This window comes from Drosophila miranda, assembly GCF_003369915.1.
Source record: "Drosophila miranda strain MSH22 chromosome Y unlocalized genomic scaffold, D.miranda_PacBio2.1 Contig_Y4_pilon, whole genome shotgun sequence".
NCBI lineage: Eukaryota > Metazoa > Arthropoda > Insecta > Diptera > Drosophilidae > Drosophila > Drosophila miranda.
The window spans coordinates 504,567-519,870 of NW_022881636.1; the positions used below are offsets into that span (position 1 = coordinate 504,567).

A 15,304-nucleotide genomic window follows, 5' to 3' on the forward strand; every position below is an offset into this window, starting at 1 on the left:
AATCCAATACTCGGGATGGCGAAATCAATTGAAATGTTTATAGAAAAACTATTCCCGAAAGGGATCAACAATGCAAAGATCAGAAAGTTCAAGTGAGTCTTGATCCAGAAGCGACACCGCAAAGTCGAGCTAAAAATTAAGATCGCGCAAACTCTTTGCCCGGAATCCTTTGTGACCCTCTACTTAAATCTATATCAGTGAAGTTAGAAGTAAAATAAAAACTTTTTAAAAACACAATCCGCTACCGCAGCTATTTAATTTACATACATAAATGGGCACCTATTATTATATTATTATATTTTGCATGCAAATTCTAGGACACAAGTGTGTACCCTCACGTAAAGATGATGCCAGAAATTCCAACTGACGAAGCAGATATGCGATACACTGCATCAGCAGTAACCCACCAAGATGAGGCTCCTCCGTGCTTAGCCGCCTCCTTTGGCACTGACACTTGGCATTTCGCAACCTTCTCGAGCCAAGGCGAGCACTTCAGAAAATTGAAACTTTCAGTTTTATGCCACCATCGAGCACACAGCACAGTACTTTTACATGGCCAAGTGCAACTCTTTTGGCTGACTTTTCAATTTTCTAATATGCTTTAAAGCTTCTGCTTGATGCTGTTGGGAGCAGCGTCTATTGCTTAATTCGATTTTGCTTGACTTTGATGCTGGCAAACTTCATTTGTCCGACTCTAAAAGCGTGAAATAGGATTAGGCCGACGGAAATGCATTCAAGCTGACTTAAATCCATTTCTAGTTGGGCAACGATACAAAGTACCAATTAATAATCTATAGGAAATCAGATTTGAGAGGAGTTAGGGAAGAGAGAGTTGCAGTGCACGCAGTTTATGGAAGAGATCCAAATTAAATTAAGACTGCCAGAAGAATTCCACAAATAGCCATGACCAGAATGAAGTTACTTTGGGCCAAAACGATGACGGGTCAATACTTTTTTCCAGGCTTGTGGATAGATCAGCGTCAGTGCGGCGCCTTAATGCAAGTCTGTGAACGAATTGTATTTGGTAAATTTTCTTTACAGGAATCCGAAAGGATCGAACAAGGTGAAAATGAGCAGTGTACGAATTAAACATTTTACCATTTAACCATTTGGTAATTTGGTAAACCATTTTTTTGTGAAGCTCAAGACTCAAGCCACGGAGTACCATTAATAATACGAAAATGTACAGTAATTAGTATCTGATCTACATCCATACAACATTGAAATGCAGCCCTGAATATCGCTCCGATTATAATCGGGAGACAGCTCTGCTTTTCACTTTGAATTCCGGTTTGAGCAGGCGACGACTTTCAGTGTGAAAATCCGAACAGTCATCCTTTCGAAAATTGTGCCAGCGAGCGGAGCTCATGTAAAGTGGAACTCCTTTCAGAGTCGTAGTGAGAAGTGTTGAACAAAATATTCTAAGACTGTATTTAGCACGCGCGTGTTCTCAAGTAAGTTCACACATATTTAAAGTGAAAAATTTCGCATTTGCCGCACACACGAACACACGCACGCACACACAAACGCCGGTTTTGTGAACTCACTTGACGAAAAGAAAGAGCGAGAAGAAAAAAGTTGCCAAATCAAAATGGTCACCGAGCCGAAGTCCGTTGAGCCCAAGGTCAGCACCAAGGAGGCGCAGTGCTAGTCATCGGACTGCGAGACTTCCCAGCAGGAGCCGGTCTCGCAAGTAAGCAGCCCGAAGGGCGCCCGTGTGGGGATCTTCAATGCCGAGGACTTCTTGTCGCGTGCTCAGATGAACGACAAAATCAACAACATCTTGCGCTCGCCCACCAAGCCGCCCAACGGGGTGCGCCAGCGCTCCGACTACACCAACAACCCATCGCCGGTAAGTGAAATTCCAAGCATTTTGTTTTACAAAACTGCCGCATCATCGCGCTAGCAGGGTATCAACAGCGAGTTAACAGCCGCCGCAGTCTTAACAGCTCGACAACAGCAGCATTGCCTCATCACCTCATTGCCCTCTCCTGTTATTTCAGACCTTCTTATTTTCCGTCTCGCTCTTTTCCACCATTGCTCTCTTACTTTCCGACTTTAATATTCGAATTTTCCTTCTCTATTCCCCCCTCTTCACTTCTCTTCTAATACTATTCAAAATAGTTTGGTTAATTTCTATAAAAATCAAATGCAAATTGGGAAAAACGCACACACGTATGTAAATACATATATGTATGTATGTATGTATATGCATGCGTTAACAGAATGTCGACAGAATGTTAGCAACAGTTGCAAAGTCATTCGATTTCTGCGCTGCTGACACTTTCTCTCGTATCTGTCGTTTTCTCTCCTGCCGGTATTCAATTATTTTCTGGCACTTTCACTTCCTCACCTCTTCATTTCCCTCCGGATCTAACTTCCGCTACTACCTCTCGCCTTCTCATCCCCCCTCCCTTAGCAAGCAAGCTTGCGTGTCGGCATGACTGGGGGGCAGCTGTCCCAACGCATGAGCAACATCTTGCTGTCCTCCGGCACGGACTCCGTGGGCCACATGGATCGCGGCAGCAGCTCCAGTCTCGCTAGCAGCGCCACCGTTGGCACCAACACCATCACCAGCGGCATTTCCAAGGAGTGCGCCAATTACCCCGTCGGCAGTCGGCCAGTCGGTCCATACGTCCAACTGCCGGGCATACACACTTCCAACCCTCCCCAGTACGGGCCAGGAAATATGCAGGAAATAGACGCTGGCAAAATGGCGCACAACGGCAAGGCACTCACAGGGCGCTACAATGCCACGCCCACCTATGGCTTCGACAACGAGCAGAACTACTGCCTGGTAAGGGGCTCCTGCATATCTGTAAATCTAGCCGATTCTATGCTCAATCTCAGAATTCCCAACAGTTGCCGTCTCCAATGCCCCCTCCACCATACGCCTTGGCACGCGTGAGCAGCACACGCAACTTCGAGCTCGAGAACCACACACCGCCGGCATGTCCCGGCTCTGGACCCATTGCCATGACGAACGGCACCATCCAGTTGCGCCTCCGCGATGGCGTGCGGTGAGTGTGGACGCCCACAGCCCCTTGGCTCTTCTTTAAGACCGACCCCTAATGTTAATACAGCAGCATTGACATGACTCTGGACAAGGCGGTGCGCGTGCTCAATCAGCGCAGCATGGTGGCAGTTGCTCTATCACGCAACTGCAGCAACTCGGCTTTGATTCACCCCAATGGACGCATCTTGCAGAGCGGCGCTAAAGTCGAAATAGTCACCTACGACGGCATGAAGGGCAATAACTTTGTGTGAGTGGGAATGGCCCTTACCCCAACGTGGCATATTTGAATCCTTTGAATTATCTTCCCATTACAGTCGCTATGCCAAGATGTGGTACAAGGGTGTGAGCTTCACCAGCGAGGCGTGCGCTCTCATCTACCTGGTGGACACAGCCGGGACGCGCACCACAACCGACACTTTCACCGATCTGACCAAGGACTACACCCTGGCAGTGTTCTATGAGTGAGTCCCCCCGGCCAATTGCATCGCTTCTTATTTGGCTAATTTCGATTTAATTCCCGAACTTCTCGCAGCGACTCGCGGCATGGTCCCTCTTATATGGCTGAAGCCCATGACGTGATTGCCAATTCAGCTTACACCTGTACCGAGGATGGCACTGAGATCTATGACATAAACGGATTTCGCATCACCCAGGCAGCCGATGGCCTAGTGAAGGTCACTCGTGTGGACAACAAGTGCTTGATTCGCACCAGTCCCGGCAATGGATCGGCCACTTTGACCACACCTGGCATCCATTGCACTGCCTCTCTGGGCAAGACCTCGCATCTGTTTGTTCGGTGAGTGTCAAACCGATGCTCTCAACCTCCCCCTCCCCTCGCCCGTCATCCTGCTCTGCTAACTTTCGTTCTGTTCTGTCCTTTGTAGTCGCAATGAGAAGCGCATGCACTTCGATGGATCCTGTTTCATTGTACGCAACGCCGGACACTCCGCCGGCTTCAATGAGAACAACATGCTCATTGTCTACTGAGCGGCGTTCGTAGTCCGGAGATAGAAACGGCGCAGTGGTAGCCCATCCCACACGCACAGACTCACACATGTCAACACATTTCACCTGGAACACATACATAGACACCTACAGCAGCACACTTGAGGGACCTTGATGTGGAGAGAGGGATTCAGTTAGGATCCCGGAATTTAGGAATATCAAAATCAATTTGGGAAATAAGTTAGAAGGCAAATATGTTCGTACAAAAACCAGCACCACACCACACCACACACACACACCTCAGCGAAGGAACTCAGCCCAGTCCTATCTGGGTTCCGATTGCTCGACATGGGCGCAACACAACCACACCACCAACCCCCAGGGAATACTAGTTGACTTTCGTTTACCATTGCCTACATATATACCATGCCGTATATATGCGTGTATTACTAGTTGTTATTGCAAATCGGGAGCGCCTTCCTGCTTCCCCAAATCAGTTGGCCAAATCAGACCGATCTCAAGCTGAAGCGGAACCAATCAGAGCCGAATCGCATCGAACAGGGCCGTGCCAGCGTTTGGTGTTCAAAAAAAGAAACATCGTTTTTCTGCTCGTTTCCATTTCGGCTTTTTCAGTTCTTCTAAATTGTTTCTTTTACGCAGTTCAGTTCTAAATTTTGTTTAATAGACTTTAAAAATGGCAAAACTCAAGAAAAAAAAGTTTAAAGAAATATCTCCCAAAAAAAAATTTACAAAATTATGCACAGTTGGTGCGTCTGATTAAGCAAGGTGTATTCAACAGTTATAGTAGATCAGAGGACTAGTTCTCTTGGGCGTTACGTTTAGGCAACGTAACGCCAGTGCCGATAAATTATTTCTAAGCTACCAGTTCTTTCAATGCAATCCAATAATGTTCATCCACACCCGTGGATACAGACACTCGAACACGTAACCCATAATCACACACACCGCACACTCTTTACAAGAGGCAAAAGAAAGTGAATTATTTGCAAGTAGCACAGCGCCAGCCACAGTTAAAACAGCCACAGGACACACATGAAAGATAGAACAGATCCTGTGAAAGGTAGAAAGTGAGAGTTTATTAAATTAACCCCAATTGTAATTTGATTAAAAGACACTTGTCCTGTGAGGAGGACAATGAAAGAAACCCCCATACAAACACAAAACATAGGCTTAATATATACATAAGTACGATAAGATGTCCAATTATAATACAAAGTTAAGCCCAGTGTGAAAAACCGGGATTAGCCTTACGTCAATCTCCAACACCTAAATTTTCTATTATGTAAAGCGAAATTCATGTGCCCCAAAATCAATACTATGGAAGTATAATAAATTTAAAATGCAATCTGTTCATTCAATAAATTAATTTATTCCTCCAAAAGAATGGTGGAGCAATGGAGCTCGTTTCGTTTCCTACCCTCCATCCTTTGCTAATTTCTTGGTGGAAAGAAAATGTCGACTGCCTCCTGCCCCGTGCCTTTATGTGTTTGAGTATTTATGTACCTTCTGTCATACATGGCCGGGGGTATCGTAAATTTACAACAAAATTGTTTTATGGCCCCACTCCATGGGCCCTCCTGGCTCCCCTTAGGCGGAGCTTGGCGTTTACGCCGTCACCTGAAGTTCCATCAGGAGTTGGACAATTTCAGGCCCTAGACGACAGTTTGGTTCGGTTTCCCATCTTTAAGAGCACTTGGAATTTAATCATTTAAATTTCTGTGAGGATTTCCAAGAAAATAAATTTGAATATCTGCCGCTATCCGATTTAATGTAAAAGCGGATTACGCTCTTCCATTTTGAAGGCACTTCGGATAAGCCCTATCTTCGGAGACATCGGGATATGAAAGACCTTTTTGATCTCCAAAAACCAAGCTTCGCGGGGATACAAATATTTCGTTGAATTTTTAATCGCACATTTACGACACAGCTGTTTTTATTTTATCGTAACGTGACAACCCTGAGCGGCCAGTGTGTACACTCTTTTGGACTACAATATTGTTTGTCTTGCTGTTGACAGCGGTAAATTAGGCAAATGGAAGGAAAAGTACATTGATACTTAATTAGTAAAATGTCTTGAGCCTTGTCGTTACCTGCAAACAAATCCAAATGCACAGGGATATCGGATCGACTGTCATGCAGACTAAAGTTTCCAACAAACTTAACCTGGAGCTGGAGGTGGAGGTAGGCACGCGGCGCGGATGCTACAGCGCTGGCTGTGGCTGTTGATAAAGATTATTGGATAATGTCTTCGAACTATCTGCCACGTCTGTTTCTGTCATAAGAAGAAAGTTGTTCCATGTTTAGAGATACACAAAGAGAGAGAAAGAGAGATGCATACGGAAAGTGTGTGAAAGCGTGGAGCAGTGAGAGCGGGTGCGATAGCCACAGCGTGGATACAGAAGCAGCGGTAAGTACAAATAGCACAACCAGGGAAGGATCAAAATATTGATGTCTGGAATGGCTTAATTCAAGTGTGAGAGCCTAACTGGGACTCGTGCGAGCAAAGGACCGACCCCACATATGTATCTGTGGCATATTCAATGCTCACGCTTGTGTGACTGCGCCCCTGCGAGTCCTTGTCTGCATCCATTTGCCGCTCGCACCCGTGTGCACCACATAAAAAGCTTTTCACACTTAATTGGGCGTAAAATTAAATCAGAATTGATTAGAACACTTGAATGACAACAGCCGTGGCCGTGTTGCTGATGTCAATGGCATCAGAGAGAGCCGCATCCTGCCAGCATCCAAGCCCCCAAGCCTCCCAGCTCCCAGCTCCCACTCCACCTCCTGCCAGCAATTTCGCTGGCATTCTAAGCATAAGCAAACTTTTTGGTTTCGATTTTCCCCAGCTGACGCACGGCACGGCAAGGAACGGCAAACCGGTGACTTCGGCCACGTTCCTGCCGCTTCTCGGGGCTCCTTCCACTTCCGAATCCGGGCACTCCCGAGACAGAGCGCACTAATTGCTGCTGGGAACTTCCTTGGGGAGGCTCCCCCGCAACCCTGTTATTCATCGGAAAGTTTATGAAATTCAATTTCCCCCAAAAATGGGGAATGGAATGGAAAAAGGCCGGGCATCAATTTTCCTGCATTATCGTTTAATGAGCCGACAATTATGCGAGGCCCCTCTGCTTCGGCACCATGCACGTCTATAGATATTCAATTAACTTGAATTCACAGCCATAACTCTCCGAACGAGTTCATTCCACATGCATTTGGCCAGGGCATAGGGCAAGTCAACTCGATTTCCGGCTATTAAGACATGGCTGAATTTCAGACGTGGAATGCAACGCCATGGAGTGCCGAGTCCAGGCAGGATAATTACATTTTAACCGGGTGATTCGAGCGGAGAGGAGAGTCGACAGCAACGTCAACGGTAATGGATAAATGCACATCTTCCGCCGCCCTGGGGGTCCTGGGAGCCGTCCTGGGGCACGGCACATTTAATGGGAAATGAATGGCAATGTTGGAGGTAGAAAATTATGAAAACGTTCCCAGGGGTAAGTTGTACGAAAACCAGCACGAAGTGCCCTCCATAATCTTCCACTTAAAGTTGATTAAAAATGTAAACGACTTTCATTTCGCCCGGGAGCGATACCTCTGACGAGGACTTCAAAGGACAGCTGGAAGACCCAGGACAAACTCGAGGCGAAAGTGAGTAGCTCATTGAATTGGATGGATTGTCATCCCAGTCGGTGACAGCAATCAAAACAATCACACCAGCCTCCACCTGAGTAGAGCAGGCAGGTCAAAGTGCGGCAGCCTTGGATGATAAAGAATGGACACCTTTTCTGACATTTGGTGATGTTTTGCGATGCAGCAAGAGGGAATTCCTACACCGATTGGGGCAAAACTTAGGCTAGGTACAGCTGGCAAGGCCGATAGCTTGATCCGATTCATAAATAATATACAGTCAAGAGTACTATATGTTTGGATTCATTGGGAATCCGTGCGTGGTGATGTCTAATGCAATTTGCGTAATTGAAACCCACTCGAAAGCAATTAAATTTACTGTGGTTGGACCACTCTCCGGCAATGAGATTCGTTGGAGTAATTGCAATCGAGATTCCCAACTAATCTTCAGGTAAAACAATCCATAATGGAGCAGAAGTTTTGTTCGCACTCGGCATTTATCAAGTTTGAAGTTTTAATTTGCTTTCGCCCCAACAAAAACAACTACAGAATACAGAATAACAAAAGTGTCAACACGATTATAATTGAGTTTAATTAAGCCGCAAAGTAAAGCCTCTCAGCACTCTTGTCTGTGGACCGACCAACAGAAATTTAAAATATTTGCGCTAATCCACTTGGCAACGGCCTAACAGAAATGAACAGCTGGTGCCAGTCCAGGCCTCTTCAATGGGCCAACTTTCGGATAAAAGAGGTACGTGCCAAAGGCTTCAAATACTCGTATTTGCTGGGGCCAAAGTACGTACAATAAACTCGAAGCAATCCGAAGAGCAAAGTTGCGATCTGGAAATTTATGGATGGCGAAGGCCAAAATGTATTGCTGCCCAAAACCCAGGCTGAACCCATTTGTTGGCCCAGCTCTGAAAATGTCACATGCTCCTCACACCCACAGCTACACCCGCACCCTGTGTGGTCTGGGTCTTGGCCGTCTGGGTCCGTCTCGGCCGGATTTGTCTGCGCCAAAGTTCACTGACACTTTCATGAGTTGTCTTGGGTCGACGAAAATAGTTTTTCCACATTTCGCATTCGACCGAGTGGAAATGAAATCCCCTTGGAGCATAGATAGAATATTTCAGAGCAGTGCTCGCTGCCAAAAGCTTACTGTTACACATTCGTTCTGCGAAACGAAATCCAGTTAATTAAAATGTGGCAAGCAAATAATCAACAAGCAATTCAAACTAGAAAAAGACCACAATTCCATTTGGCTAATTTCGATTTAATTCCCGAACTTCTCGCAGCGACTCGCGGCATGGTCCCTCTTATATGGCTGAAGCCCATGACGTGATTGCCAATTCAGCTTACACCTGTACCGAGGATGGCACTGAGATCTATGACATAAACGGATTTCGCATCACCCAGGCAGCCGATGGCCTAGTGAAGGTCACTCGTGTGGACAACAAGTGCTTGATTCGCACCAGTCCCGGCAATGGATCGGCCACTTTGACCACACCTGGCATCCATTGCACTGCCTCTCTGGGCAAGACCTCGCATCTGTTTGTTCGGTGAGTGTCAAACCGATGCTCTCAACCTCCCCCTCCCCCTCGCCCATCATCCTGCTCTGCTAACTTCCGTTCTGTTCTGTCCTTTGTAGTCGCAATGAGAAGCGCATGCACTTCGATGGATCCTGTTTCATTGTACGCAACGCCGGACACTCCGCCGGCTTCAATGAGAACAACCTGCTCATTGTCTACTGAGCGGCGTTCGTAGTCCGGAGATAGAAACGGCGCAGTGGTAGCCCATCCCACACGCACACACTCACACATGTCAACACATTTCACCTGGAACACATACATAGACACCTACAGCAGCACACTTGAGGGACCTTGACGTGGAGAGAGGGATTCAGTTAGGATCCCGGAATTTAGGAATATCAAAATCAATTTGGGAAATAAGTTAGAAAGCAAATATGTTCGTACAAAAACCAGCACCACACCACACCACACACACACACCTCAGCGAAGGAACTCAGCCCAGTCCTATCTGGGTTCCGATTGCTCGACATGGGCGCAACACAACCACACCACCAACCCCCAGGGAATACTAGTTGTCTTTCGTTTACCATTGCCTACATATATATCATGCCGTATATATGCGTGTATTACTAGTTGTTATTGCAAATCGGGAGCGCTTTCTTGCTTCCCCAAATCAGTTGGCCAAATCAGACCGATCTCAAGCTGAAGCGGAACCAATCAGAGCCGAATCGAATCGAACAGGGCCGTGCCAGCGTTTGGTGTTCAAAAAAAGAAACATCGTTTTTCTGCTCGTTTCCATTTCGGCTTTTTCAGTTCTTCTAAATTGTTTCTTTTACGCAGCTCAGTTCTAAATTTTGTTTGATAGACTTTAAAAATGGCAAAACTCAAGAAAAAAAAGTTTAAAGAAATATCTCCCAAAAAAAAATTTACAAAATTATGCACAGTTGGTGTGTCTGATTAAGCAAGGTGTATTCAACAGTTATAGTAGATCAGAGGACTAGTTCTCTTGGGCGTTACGTTTAGGCAACGTAACGCCAGTGCCGATACATTATTTCTAAGCTACCAGTTCTTTCAATGCAATCCAATAATGTTCATCCACACCCGTAGCATACAGACACTCGAACACGTAACCCATAATCACACACACCGCACACTCTTTACAAGAGGCAAAAGAAAGTGAATTATTTGCAAGTAGCACAGCGCCAGCCACAGTTAAAACAGCCACAGGACACACATGAAAGATAGAACAGATCCTGTGAAAGGTAGAAAGTGAGAGTTTATTAAATTAACCCCAATTGTAATTTGATTAAAAGACACTTGTCCTGTGAGGAGTACAATGAAAGAAACCCCCATACAAACACAAAACATAGGCTTAATATATACATAAATACGATGGGGTGTCCAATTATAATACAAAGTTAAGCCCAGTGTGAAAAACCGGGATTAGCCTTACGTCAATCTCCAACACCTAAATTTTCTATCATGTAAAGAGAAATTCATGTGCCCCAAAATCAATACTATGGAAGTATAATAAATTTAAAATGCAATCTGTTCATTCAATAAATTAATTTATTCCTCCAAAAGAATGGTGGAGCAATGGAGCTCGTTTCGTTTCCTACCCTCCATCCTTTGCTAATTTCTTGGTGGAAAGAAAATGTCGACTGCCTCCTGCCCCGTGCCTTTATGTGTTTGAGTATTTATGTACCTTCTGTCATACATGGCCGGGGGTATCGTAAATTTACAACAAAATTGTTTTATGGCCCCACTCCATGGGCCCTCCTGGCTCCCCTTAGGCGGAGCTTGGCGTTTACGCCGTCACCTGAAGTTCCATCAGGAGTTGGACAATTTCAGGCCCTAGACGACAGTTTGGTTCGGTTTCCCATCTTTAAGAGCACTTGGAATTTAATCATTTAAATTTCTGTGAGGATTTCCAAGAAAATAAATTTGAATATCTGCCGCTATCCGATTTAATGTAAAAGCGGATTACGCTCTTCCATTTTGAAGGGACTTCGGATAAGCCCTATCTTCGGAGACATCGGGATATGGAAGACCTTTTTGATCTCCAAAAACCAAGCTTCGCGGGGATACAAATATTTCGTTGAATTTTTAATCGCACATTTACGATCGTAAATTGACAACCCTGAGCGGCCAGTGTGTACACTCTTTTGGACTACAATATTGTTTGTCTTGCTGTTGACAGCGGTAAATTAGGCAAATGGAAGGAAAAGTACATTGATACTTAATTAGTAAAATGTCTTGAGCCTTGTCGTTACCTGCAAACAAATCCAAATGCACAGGGATATCGGATCGACTGTCATGCAGACTAAAGTTTCCAACAAACTTAACCTGGAGCTGGAGGTGGAGGTAGGCACGCGGCGCGGATGCTACAGCGCTGGCTGTGGCTGTTGATAAAGATTATTGGATAATGTCTTGGCGGAACTATCTGCCACGTCTGTCTCTGTCATAAGAAGAAAGTTGTTCCATGTTTAGAGATACACAAAGAGAGAGAAAGAGAGATGCATACGGAAAGTGTGTGAAAGCGTGGAGCAGTGAGAGCGGGTGCGATAGCCACAGCGTGGATACAGAAGCAGCGGTAAGTACACCAGGGAAGGATCAAAATATTGATGTCTGGAATGGCTTAATTCAAGTGTGAGAGCCTAACTGGGACTCGTGCGAGCAAAGGACCGATCCCACATATGTATCTGTGGCATATTCAATGCTCACGCTTGTGTGACTGTGCCCCTGCGGGTCCTTGTCTGCATCCATTTGCCGCTCGCACCCGTGTGCCCAACATCAAAAGCTTTTCACACTTAATTGGGCGTAAAATTAAATCAGAATTGATTAGAACACTTGAATGACAACAGCCGTGGCCGTGTTGCTGATGTCAATGGCATCAGAGAGAGCCGCATCCTGCCAGCATCCAAGCCCCCAAGCCTCCCAGCTCCCAGCTCCCACTCCACCTCCTGCCAGCAATTTCGCTGGCATTCTAAGCATAAGCAAACTTTTTGGTTTCGATTTTCACCAGATGACGCACGGCACGGCAAGGAACGGCAAACCGGTGACTTCGGCCACGTTCCTGCCGCTTCTCGGGGCTCCTTCCACTTCCGAATCCGGGCACTCCCGAGACAGAGCGCACTAATTGCTGCTGGGAACTTCCTTGGGGAGGCTCCCCGCAACCCTGTTATTCATCGGAAAGTTTATGAAATTCAATTTCCCCCAAAAATGAGGAATGGAATGGAAAAAGGCCGGGCATCAATTTTCCTGCATTATCGTTTAATGAGCCGACAATTATGCGAGGCCCCTCTGCTTCGGCACCATGCACGTCTATAGATATTCAATTAACTTGAATTCACAGCCATAACTCTCCGAACGAGTTCATTCCACATGCATTTGGCCAGGGCATAGGGCAAGTCAACTCGATTTCCGGCTATTAAGACATGGCTGAATTTCAGACGTGGAATGCAACGCCATGGAGTGCCGAGTCCAGGCAGGATAATTACATTTTAACCGGGTGATTCGAGCGGAGAGGAGAGTCGACAGCAACGTCAACGGTAATGGATAAATGCACATCTTCCGCCGCCCTGGGGGTCCTGGGAGCCGTCCTGGGGCACGGCACATTTAATGGGAAATGAATGGCAATGTTGGAGGTAGAAAATTATGAAAACGTTCCCAGGGGTAAGTTGTACGAAAACCAGCACGAAGTGCCCTCCATAATCTTCCACTTAAAGTTGATAAAAAATGTAAACGAATTTCATTTCGCCCGGGAGCGATACCTCTGACGAGGACTTCAAAGGACAGCTGGAAGACCCAGGACAAACTCGAGGCGAAAGTGAGTAGCTCATTGAATTGGATGGATTGTCATCCCAGTCGGTGACAGCAATCAAATCAATCACACCAGCCTCCACCTGAGTAGAGCAGGCAGGTCAAAGTGCGGCAGCCTTGGAGGATAAAGAATGGACACCTTTTCTGACATTTGGTGATGTTTTGCGATGCAGCAAGAGGGAATTCCTACACCGATTGGGGCAAAACTTAGGCTAGGTACAGCTGGCAAGGCCGATAGCTTGATCCGATTCATAAATAATATACAGCTAAGAGTACTATATGTTTGGATTCATTGGGAATCCGTGCGTGGTGATGTCTAATGCAATTTGCGTAATTGAAACCCACTCGAAAGCAATTAAATTTACTGTGGTTGGACCACTCTCCGGCAATGAGATTCGTTGGAGTAATTGCAATCGAGATTCCCAACTAATCTTCAGGTAAAACAATCCATAATGGAGCAGAAGTTTTGTTCGCACTCGGCATTTATCAAGTTTGAAGTTTTAATTTGCTTTCGCCCCAACAAAAACAACTACAGAATACAGAATAACAAAAGTGTCAACACGATTATAATTGAGTTTAATTAAGCCGCAAAGTAAAGCCTCTCAGCACTCTTGTCTGTGGACCGACCAACAGAAATTTAAAATATTTGCGCTAATCCACTTGGCAACGGCCTAACAGAAATGAACAGCTGGTGCCAGTCCAGGCCTCTTCAATGGGCCAACTTTCGGATAAAAGAGGTACGTGCCAAAGGCTTCAAATACTCGTATTTGCTGGGGCCAAAGTACGTACAATAAACTCGAAGCAATCCGAAGAGCAAAGTTGCGATCTGGAAATTTATGGATGGCGAAGGCCAAAATGTATTGCTGCCCAAAACCCAGGCTGAACCCATTTGTTGGCCCCGCTCTGAAAATTTCACATGCTCCTCACACCCACAGCTACACCCGCACCCTGTGTGGTCTGGGTCTTGGCCGTCTGGGTCCGTCTCGGCCGGATTTGTCTGCGCCAAAGTTCACTGACACTTTCATGAGTTGTCTTGGGTCGACGAAAATAGTTTTTCCACATTTCGCATTCGACCGAGTGGAAATGAAATCCCCTTGGAGCATAGATAGAATATTTCAGAGCAGTGCTCGCTGCCAAAAGCTTACTGTTACACATTCGTTCTGCGAAACGAAATCCAGTTAATTAAAATGTGGCAAGCAAATAATCAACAAGCAATTCAAACTAGAAAAAGACCACAATTCTGCTTCCTCTCTGCCTTTGCCTGCCGTAAATGGCCGTCCAATTGGTAATGGCTCGACAAAAATCCCACATTCACATTTACGAACCATAAATATGGACTCGTACTACCAAAAAAAGGAAAGGAAAAAAATAAAAGGAGGTTAACCAATTTGTTCGCTTGCGGCTGCTGTAAGTGACAACAAAAGAGGTGGTGGAGCCGGTCAAGGCATTGTAGGTTTTTACAAATGAGTTTCCGTATTTCATTCGAATTCCATGCATATTGCATTTTCTATAAATACAGTATTTGCCAACTGTTCTTTTTTATTTTCACTCTCAAACTGAGTCAATGCAGTGCAGGGCGGTGGTGCAGATGCAGCTGCAACAGCAACAGCAACAGCATTGGGGTGGCAGCATCAGCACCGAAAATAAATTTCAAATATGTCACAAGCAAAATGAGATAGAATTTTTTGGCGAATATTCGCTGTGCCATGCTGCGTGGGCAGCGCTCTAGCCGAAAAAGTGAAAGCCAGCATCAATCATGTGAGCAGGCTAGGGGATATAGTTGTCAATCGATTCGCATGAAGTTCAGGGTTGCCTACTGAACTGAACCGTTCGACAATAGTTCTCTACGATCCAGACTACAAGGTGGCAAAACAATAACACTCCCCCACACACCAGACGTGCGATGTCTCAGCTAATTTTCATTGCCACAAGCGCGGACGGGCGTCCTTCAGGGCCTGCCAAATTCTAAATTTTAGCTAATTTGTCAACAGCCCCAGCATTATCCGCACATATCCGACAATTTGGGTAGAACCAAACATCTAACAAAAGCTGTACACATTCGCTACTTACACTATATGGATAGTACGGATTGAATTACTGGAACCATGTGTCCGCTATAGAGAGCTTAGCTTGTACATACATGAATGGGCACCTAGCACTATTATATTTGGCATGCAAATTCCAGGACACAAGTGTTTACCCTCACGTAAGGATGATGCCAGAAATTCCAACTGACGAAGCAGATATGCGATACACTGCATCAGCAGTAGCCCACCAAGATGAGGCTCCTCCGTGCTTAGCCGCCTCCTTTGGCACTAACACTTGGCATTTCGCAACC

General features: G+C 45.7%; 1 protein-coding gene across 1 annotated transcript; it reads left to right on the forward strand.

The window, feature by feature from the left end:
• The first annotated feature begins 1,817 nt into the window (after window positions 1-1,817).
• LOC108159200 lies at window positions 1,818-4,594 on the forward strand. Its single transcript, XM_033399401.1, has 7 exons — window positions 1,818-1,852; window positions 2,420-2,797; window positions 2,863-3,020; window positions 3,087-3,263; window positions 3,331-3,477; window positions 3,549-3,812; window positions 3,901-4,594. Exons 2-7 carry the CDS (start codon window positions 2,441-2,443, stop codon window positions 4,001-4,003), a joined length of 1,206 nt encoding a protein of 401 aa, XP_033255292.1. The 5' UTR covers window positions 1,818-1,852; window positions 2,420-2,440; the 3' UTR covers window positions 4,004-4,594.
• The last annotated feature ends 10,710 nt before the right edge of the window (window positions 4,595-15,304 follow it).